The 9,881-nt window shown below is 43.5% G+C and overlaps 1 protein-coding gene across 1 annotated transcript in view; it reads right to left on the reverse strand.

Annotated features, from left to right (window-relative positions):
• LOC134886263 (hydroxysteroid 11-beta-dehydrogenase 1-like protein A) overlaps positions 1-8,085 on the reverse strand; it is a 48,528-nt gene extending 40,443 nt beyond the window's left edge. The window contains exons 1-2 of the mRNA XM_063913139.1: positions 7,866-8,085; positions 6,456-6,586 (exon numbers count right to left, since the gene is read on the reverse strand). Of these exons, the coding sequence (XP_063769209.1) occupies positions 6,456-6,586; positions 7,866-7,950 (216 nt within the window). The 5' untranslated portion in view covers positions 7,951-8,085. The remainder of the gene's footprint in view (positions 1-6,455; positions 6,587-7,865) is intronic.
• Between the last annotated feature and the right edge of the window lie 1,796 nt (positions 8,086-9,881).

Below are 9,881 nucleotides of genomic sequence, written 5' to 3' on the forward strand. Positions count from 1 at the left end.
TTTTTTTCCCAGCAAAATAAGTGCTAAAATTAAATTTTACATAAAAATGGGTACACGTATATATTGGGTCATTTTAGTTTTTTTTTTTTTTTTTTTTTAAGTGGAAACAGACCCACCTACAATGCACCCCAATATACCTGTCACATACCTTCTACCTTAATTTCCATAATTTTGCAGTTTTTCACCGCAAAAATGACAGTTAATTTTTGGCCAGTTAAAAATAATTCAAAACTGCTAAACTTCTAAGTGCCTAATTAGCCATTCAGGGGGGTGGGGGTGTTTCCAGGGGAATCAGTATGATATCCTCGCTCGAATCCCAACAGCTGGAATACCGGCGGCAAGCACAGCGAATCCCCTCGCAGGCTCGCTACGCTTCGGTCGCCACACTAATCTATTCCCCCTCGGGTGGTGGCGTGGACCACCACCCAAACTGTGAATCCGGCCAGCGGTCGGGATTCCGGCATCGGTATCCTGACCGCCGGGATCCCGACAGCCGGCAGCTCGATTGCCCAGGAGTTCAGAACCAAACCCTGACATTTTTAACTTAAAATAGGGATTTTGCCGAAATTTATCACCTGCTCAGAGTTGATTGATTGAAATTTGGGGTAAAATCACAGCAAATCTGTTTTCGCAGACAACTGAATAGGTACTTTCGCAAATTTACAGCAGCCCATACTGTATTTGAGGATTGTTGTGCCCGGTAATCCTGCAGACCTGTACAGACCTGTACAGCCTTAGCGTAAGTCAAGGGGCTGCGAGAGCTAATTTAGATTGCCTTATGACACATCCAGTGCCTAACTATAAAGCCATATCTGCCCATTACACTTTTTTAAGACGTATCTTAGACCATACTAAAACTACTGGAGGCACGTCCAAGTGGCTGACTCATTTTCCTACCCTATCTATTCCTATTCTGGAAAAAGCCTTTTTATTTTCTTGGAAAACACTTCCAGCTAGCATGTACACTGAACTCTTTATAAACATATATCATAATACTTATCATAATACCCACTCTTGCCCAAAATGTTATCAAGAAGAGTCAGACACATATCACTTGCCAATCCCCATTGTCTAATAATTCTGTCATCTCATCCACCATTATGCGGAGGTCAAACTTGTACATTTGTACCCTTTACTCCGGAATGGGCGATATCGGGGGTATTTGACCCAAACCTCCGAGTGACCTTGGAGTGTAAGAAGTTATTGTTAACTCTAAGTGCTGCAGGCAAAAGGACGATACTATAGGGCAGGATTGATAGTACACCACCGCAGATACCCCTATTCATGAACAAACTCTATTTCCTGTTTAGGATATATTAGGTAGAAGATTTTCTAAATAAAGAGAAACAGGTGGAACGTTTCTTTATGCTTTGGGAATCATATATTGATACTCTGCCCCTTACTACTAGACTGCAGTTGTTATACATCACAGTCTTAAAAACACCACCTGGTATCACACGAGTGTCATGAGGCGGGTACTCACCTCCACGGGGTCTGGCCACTGCTGGAGCGGCTGTTGGCGCTGTTGTGCGACCGCGGGGGGACATGGTGCGGGCGCTCACCGCCATGGGGTCCAACCACTGCTGGCATGGCTGCCGTGGTGCTAGTGTGGCTGCAGGTGGAGCAGGGGCGGTCAGCAGTGAGGATGTTGTGACTTCTGGGAGGCCAGGAGGATTGAGGATCAGGTAGGCTGCAGTGCTTCTCTGTGTGTCTGCAGCACAGGAGGCAGCCATGTTGGAGACCAGATTATCCTGTGCCAATGAGATTAACTGGGGTAAATGGTTAGCCAATCCCATGGCTATACTTCCTATAAATAAGCTGAGCCTTAGACACTCTCTGCCAGTGCTTTGTTGTTACTAGACAGCATCCCAGCTCTGTGCTCCAGCAGATTTATCTGTGTCCACCCAAGTGTCCTGGTCCCTACTCCGCTCCCTGTGTTCGCTAGCCTTTCCTCGCTGTTTGGTACCCACTAGCTCCCCGGTATGCTGTACAGTTAACTGGGCGGTACCACCGACCTATCCTGAGTCATGTGGTGGGGTGACAGCTTCCCCGGAATATTCTTCTCTTAAAGACACAGGCACAGAATTCTTCAAGTCTCGCATTAAAGATTCAGCCTCAGTCTTCACATTTCTACAGCCTCGGCTTGCAACTATCCAAAGTCCACAGTTCTTCACAGTCAGTCTTCACAGTTCTCTTGCCTCACCTTATGATTATCCAGAGTCCACAGTTCTTCCCATATTTCTGAACCTCGATTTTTGAATATCCGAAGTCTCTTGTCGAGCCTTCACAGTTTTCCACAGCTGCTCCAGTAACCAGTTTCTTCCAGAGTTCTTTAGCCACGTCTTTCAAATACCTGGGACTACAATTCTTTGTAGCTCTTTAACCAAACTTTCAATATCCTCCATTTGTCATCCGCATGAACTGCCTCCAGTGAATCAGCATAACTCCCCTCAATACGTTCAGACTTTTATTTATCAGTTGCTTTGAAGTCTGTTTGTTCCTTCAATAAAGTATATGAGAAGGAATTATCTTCGTCCCCCTAGTTTCCTCGATACAGGAGCTTCTGCTCCTTTAATTGGTCAGAGTCCAACGGATTCACAAACACACAATGGTGTGACAACGAGACTGGGGGTGCAAGATCCACCCGTCCCTCTGAATTAACAGATATGCTGCTGGCTGGCGTCTCCCTTCAGGGCTCAAATATTATGACTTACTATTATAGCTGAGCTAGTTTTTATCATTTTTGGTTCGCACCTTCTTTTACTTTCTTGTGTTCATATATAACTGATGTATTCATATGGGCAAATATGTGCCAATATTTTAGTTTCTGGATAATACAAAACTCAATGTATGTTATGTTTTCTTTTCATTGGTCTATTTTGGACCATGGGGGTTATTCAGGTTAGCAAACCAAAAAGTTAGCAATTTGGCAAAACCATGTTGCACTGCAGTGTTTATGTGCATGGTAAATACTGGCTGCTTAATTTCTACACTGCAATTTAGATTTCAGTTTGAACACACCCCACCCAAATTTAACTCTCTCTGCACATGTTACGGATGGAGCCACGCTAATCGTGGCTCCGTCTGGGCCTAGACGTGCCCAATGAGGTGGACCGCCGGGAGCGAACGGGGCGTGTCTGCATCGTAGATGCGCACGTTTCCCATTCAAAGTAAATAGGAGCGTCTGTGCACACTCGGCGGCGGGCCGAGGCACAGGCGCACCTAGGCACGCCGCTCGCCACCGCCTGTGATGTAGCCACGCTCAATAAGTGTGGCTCCATCTGTACATCTGCCCCACCTGCAGTGCAGTATGGTTTTGCCCAATTGCTAACATTTTCGGTTTGCCTTCAAACCTGAATAAGGCCCCATATTCTATACTATTATGATAAATTATACAGCAAATATTACAACTTGACTGTAATGCTAATGTGTATAAAACTCTGTTGAATACCTCAGTCTGTCAATAAATATTACATAGAAAGAACATACACACTCTACACATATAAGTCGCTATACTTGCAAATACGCGCAGCGAGCACAGCAATATATGGTAACACACGCATTTACACGGGCATGCCACAGAGATGGATTCGACACTTATTTCATACAGTACATAATTATAATAATATCAAGCGCCAGACATCATAATGATTTAACATTATATAATGGAGTAATGTCATGTATGTGTATTATTGGAACGAAGCAAGATAGGCCTGTCATATTTGGTATTAAAGCAAGCAGATTAATGTGTAGATTCATTTGATACTTGTTATTAAGTTGTAGGACATTGCAACAAATAGTTATGATTAAATGTATGAAAGCTAAAATCACTCCTATTAGGACAATGGACAGGAAGCTCAAGCCAGCCACTTTTGATGTCTTCAAGGCTGAACCTGTTTAGCATACAGACTAGTGACTCATCATGAATGAGAAAGTTCCCTCCCCCAAAACTAGATAACACATTACAGAGACACACAGTTCCCAGTTGCTGTTTTGTACCAGACGATGATGGAGTTGCAGCCAGACCAGTTCCTGTATTTATTTGCTGAGAGAAAGAGATATATTAAGAGGAGGATGCATTGAAAGATATGGTAATTGTATGCTGGCCTGTAACTGTATGTATTAACTGCTTACTGTATGAATTGTAACCATGTAAACTATATGTATACTGTACATTGTAATATATTGAATCCATATCCTTTTAATAACAAATATATACATCAATGAGCTTTGGAACTCAGATAATGTGTGGGTGTATTCTTTTCTCTTAAGGGATGTAGTGTTTTGAGATGTACAGCACACTTTTATCGTATATGGTAATAAGATGCGCCTGGCATCTGCAGTATATATTAGAGTGGGCATTTTAAATATTTGTTAGAAAGCAATTTGGTATTTACAGTTCAATGTCCAGTGTGACTGATCTCAAGCAAACTCCGATCAATTACGATTCTAAATAAATTTTGCCCTTATTCTTGTATTTTACCAGAGAGAATATGCGTTAGAGAAACTTCTTTTAAATCACTTGTCATTTTCTCTATAAATACATGACGTGAACCAGAAGCTTAACGGTTAGGAGCTCAAGGCTGTTTCTTTCTTGTTTAAATTGATTCATTGCTCACTTGTAATTTGCTTTTCTCCAAAAAGGGGTTCTACTCATACTTGCCTACTTTTGAAAAAGTATCTCAGGGAGAGTGTGAAAGTAACACCTATCAGCGGGGACGTGTACTGCTACATCTGAGAGGTGTGTTATGAAAATGACTTAAATCCAAATGTAAATGATCCCCAAAGTTAGTAAGATCTATTTGTTGAAGAAAAGACACTGATATTTTGCAGGATTTGTTTGTGTATTGTATTCCACAAGAGCTTCCATATACTGTAAGTGGCCATAGGGATCATTGTGCCTTATAACCAATGCAAGGAAATGGCACTAATGATACCATTTGAATGTATGTATCTCTGATTTCTTTTTCCCCCAAGAATGTAATAGCTGTATAATGGGGGTAAGGTGCAATCAGGGAGATTGCTGGACTTTTCAGGGAGTGAGGGAGATTGCTGCTATTTCAGGGAGTCTCCTGCAGAATGAGGGACGGTAGGCAACTATGGTTCTACTTTGCTGTGGAAGTTTTATTCTGGCCTTGAGAAAACTACAATTAGTTTCAATTCTTAAAACATATAAAGTTGTTGCTGATTGTTGGTGACTTCATAAAAAGTTACTGTATCATAAAATGTTCTTTATAGAGAACATGAGAACATATTTTCTGAAGACTCTGGCTACTTTACCATGAGAGGACCCACATATACATATAGGGACTGCTTCTCAGTCGGACAGATATCTGTGCGTGGGCGCAAGTGTTGCGTTTTTGCATACAGCGCATGCGCAGATGTGAATTTATGCATGATTACGAATCTTTGTCATACTGAACTTGGCTGGATCTCTCTTTCCATGAAATTCGGTGTTTCAAGGTGGCAACTGGGGCGGCAACGATGCAGGCAAACAGAACCACCTTTTCTTTTGGGAGTGCGGTGGACATGTAGGTCATGCTCCGTGCTATTCTGAATTTTGTGTATGGCAGAGACTTTCAACCTTTTACAACTCGTGGCACACTGAACAAGATATAAGTATTGCCAAGGCACACTAAAATATAATGGTGATGTATGGTGCAGTTTCGTGTCCTAGGATGCCATGTCGCAGCTTCTCCATAGGTAACACCTGAGCCACATCTGAGAAAGACAGAAGAGCCCAACACTGCCCGGGCCCAAAATTAGAACTGGCTCTGCAACCACTAAACCCACCAGTTTTGATCGTTCCAAGGCCTCAGTAATGGAAAAACAGGGCCTGGCTCTGATTCTATGGCGGCACACCTGGAGACTGCTCAGGGCACAGTAGTGTGCCATGGCACAGTAGTTGAAAAACACTGGTGTATGGGGACGGGATGCCTGTCTCTGACGGGGAATACATATGTATTACTGGAGGGCAGGATGTCACTATCCCGACAGCGGCATCCCGCCCATCAGAATGCTGGCAGCAGGGGCGAGCGTTACGGGTCCCCTTGCGGGCTCACCACGCTGCAGGGCTCGTGGCGAGCTGTGCTCGCCACAGGATCCATTCCCACTCTATGGGTGTCTTGGACACCTACAGAGTGGGAATAGCCACTGTGAGCCGGTATTCCGGCTGTCGGCATTGTAGGCTGTCAGGATTCCGGCATCGGTATCCTGACCTGCGGTTTCCTGACAGCAGGGAAACTGATTGCCTCCTCACTGACGGATGTCTTGCACCTAGCAATGGGCTGAAGCAAGTGCCAGGCATCTCTGGTTTCCACTTGCAGACACACAAACTCATTAGTCCTACAGATTGTTGCATTAACACAAAGTAGTAAAAGTGCAGCAACTTTGAGTATCACTAAAGAATCAGCCCCAAAAGCAAGGATAATCATAAATCACATCCAAAAACTGACCTCTTGTAGCCGCTGGGCTCTTCTGGCTGTGAGCATTACGTGAGCTCCCATTTCAGAGAATTTATATGCAATCTGCTCTCCAATCCCAGTGCTAGACCCAGTCACCAGTACTCTCTTGCCACGTACCATCTCTGGAAGGTTCAAATAAATATATTAAAGGCACTGGTGCCAATGTGTTCTATAATATCAATAGTATGACCTGGCTAAATAGCTTGTAAACAATGTCTCCGTATAAGTAATTCCAGTGCTAGAGTAAGTGGAAGTATAGCACTATGCAGTGCTTTATGGGGTCAAAGTGGATTGTTTCATTATCTCCCAAATTGTACATTACATTCTGCTTTATACAATGCAAATCAATATAATATGCAAAGCATTATACCATACACAGTACATTATATTACATCACTATACATTTAATTGTAATACATACAAATGCCATTTCTATAAATAAAATATGTATATACATATGTTTTTAATAGATTTGGAAAATGAGCCTCTGTAAAATGAAAAAAAGTTGGATGCATAGTACAAGAGACAAATCAACCGTTTTTCCTGAGACTAAGGGGGTAATTCCAAGTTGATCGCAGCAGGATTTTTGTTAGCAATTGGGCAAAGCCATGTGCACTGCAGGGGAGGCAGATATAACATGTGCAGAGAGAGTTAGATTTGGGTGGGTTATATTGTTTCTGTGCAGGGTAAATACTGGCTGCTTTATTTTTATACTGCAATTTAGATTGCAGATTGAACTCACCACACCCAGATCTAACTCTCTCTGCACATGTTATATCTGCCTCCCCTGCAGTGCACATGGGCCCTCATTCCGAGTTGATCGCTCGCAAGGCGAATTTAGCAGAGTTGCTCAGGCTAAGCCTACGCCTACTGGGAGTGTATCTTAGCTTCTTAAAATTGCGACCGATGTATACGCAATATTGCGATTACAAACTACTTAGCAGTTTCAGAGTAGCTTCAGACTTACTCGGCATCTGCGATCAGTTCAGTGCTTGTCGTTCCTGGTTTGACGTCACAAACACACCCAGCGTTCGGCCAGACACTCCCCCGTTTCTCCGGCCACTCCTGCGTTTTTTCCGGAAACGGTAGCGTTTTTATCCACACGCCCCGAAAACGCCGTGTTTCCGCCCAGTAACACCCATTTCCTGTCAATCACACTACGATCGCCGGAGCGATGAAAAAGCCGTGAGTAAAAATACTATCTCCATTGTACAATTACTTGGCGCAGTCGCAGTGCGAATATTGCGCATGCGTACTAAGCGGAATTTCACTGCGATGCGATGAAAAATACCGAGCGAACGACTCGGAATGAGGGCCATGGTTTTGCCCAATTGCTAACAAAATTTCCTGCTGCGATCAACTTGGAATTACCCCCTAAATGTATAATATAAATGTTCCTACCTGGAGTTATAGTTTCTGTGCTGTAGAAAAAATAAGCACATAGTCCCACAGCCAGAGAGAATAGCAGCAGCTTAACCCCTGCCATGCTGGAAGAGAGCTATATATTGGAGTGAGGAGAGCAGCAACAAGTCAGATTAATGTAGGAGCACATACACTCAGCGAATGGCAGAATTTAGCTTTGATTTGTTATGTTAATAGCAAGGGTTCAGTCTCTTCCCAGGTTAAAGTCTGGCAACCTCTGTCACAGACACGCCTATTCCTCCCTGTATTTATGTTGCAGGCGTGTATATCAGTCATCACAGCTGTAAACTTCTCTTCTTCATTGCCAACCCATGGAATGTATGTACTACCGAAGTCTTGCGGATGATAGCACAGTGTGACATACATGAATCAATACATGAACAGAGCATAGAGTGACTGCATACAAGTAAATATTTGCCATGCATGCCATGGTAATAAGAAGATACTTTATTCACTACTACTACAGTGATAATGTAAATATTAATTGGCCTATTCATCATCAGGGGCCGTATGACCCCCGATGATTAAATAACCAACTTGCTGTAGGGGATACTTATCATAGGAAGGTGCGGGGCTCCAAGAAAAATTGCTATCTGAAGATGCCATTTATTCCCGCAGGCAAACTCTGAAAACGTTAGAAAAAATATCAGATTTTGCTGAATATCAGACGCTCATATTGGACCCCTATTGATGAATGGCCCATTACCTAAAATATGCGGAAATTTGTGTTTCCACATGTGTAATGGCAGGTATCCAGATGGTAGGTTGACATGGTTTAAGTCGACATTGACATGGTCAACATAGAAAAAAAGTTGACGTGTTAAAATGGACTATATGACTTTAAAAAAAAAATAATGTTTTAACTTTTTCATACTTTACCATCCACATCATGGGCTATGACTGGAAATAGTAACCTGTGCCAAGCGCAATGGTAATAATCATAATCATTTTATTTATATAGCACTCTGCCCCAACAGGACTCAAGCGTAGCGAGGCACCTTGCCTGCAGCATGGCGAGCCAATCAAGCCACAAAAGGGGGATGTGGTGCACTCATTGGGGTTCCTAGTCATGTTAGGCAAAAAACAACACCCAAAAAGTTTTAAAATGTCATGTCGACCTTTTCATATGTCAACATTTTTACCCATGTCGACCATGTCAATGTTGACCAATAGTGGTTGACCTAAACCATGTCGACCCATTCAGCCATAACTGTAATGGCATACCTCCTAGCTGTCCTGATTACATTGGGACAGTCCCGCTATTCAGGCACTTTCCTGCTGTCCCACCAGCGGGCTGCAGTGTCCTGCAGCCAGGGGGGCAGTAGGGGGGATGCCCCTCCATAGGTGATCACTGAATAAATGCAGGTAGCGCTGGGCATGCCCACAAAATGGCAAGGGGGTTGTGCAGTGAGGCAACACCACCTTTTTGGATGATATGCAATAGGCCATTTAGTAATGATGAATAGGTCCTTAAATGTGCTTGGTATAGCAACATACTTTGTACGTCAGACCTTTGAATTCATATGGCCCCACATGCTATATAGCATCACATGCCAACATATTTTCCTACATGCCCATATAACTATACTGTCTTATTTGCCCATATGGCAATTAATACCCTTTCACACTGACAGATATTTCCCGGGTTATTGCACATGAACGTGCATCAACCCTGGAATTTGCTCAGTGTGAAAGGGACATGAAAGAATATCCCGGGTCAAGCGTCCCGGCATTTCATCCCAGGTCTCGACCTAGGTTGAATCCAGAATCGACTCGGGATGCGGTGCAGTGTGAACGGGTAAGCCGGGTCAAGGCGACCCGGCACCCGTTTTCTGCATAGGAGGAGGCGGTGCTTGGGGATGATTATCTCCAAGCACTGTCTCCGGTAGCATAAGCGGTGATGTCACCAACCCGGCAATATGCCGCAAGTCTGAAGGGGTCTCAAGCCGGGTCGCACTATTCTCAGTCTGAAAGGGGTATAATATGTCCTACATA

Source organism: Pseudophryne corroboree, chromosome 1 (genome assembly GCF_028390025.1).
Source record: "Pseudophryne corroboree isolate aPseCor3 chromosome 1, aPseCor3.hap2, whole genome shotgun sequence".
Lineage (NCBI taxonomy): Eukaryota > Metazoa > Chordata > Amphibia > Anura > Myobatrachidae > Pseudophryne > Pseudophryne corroboree.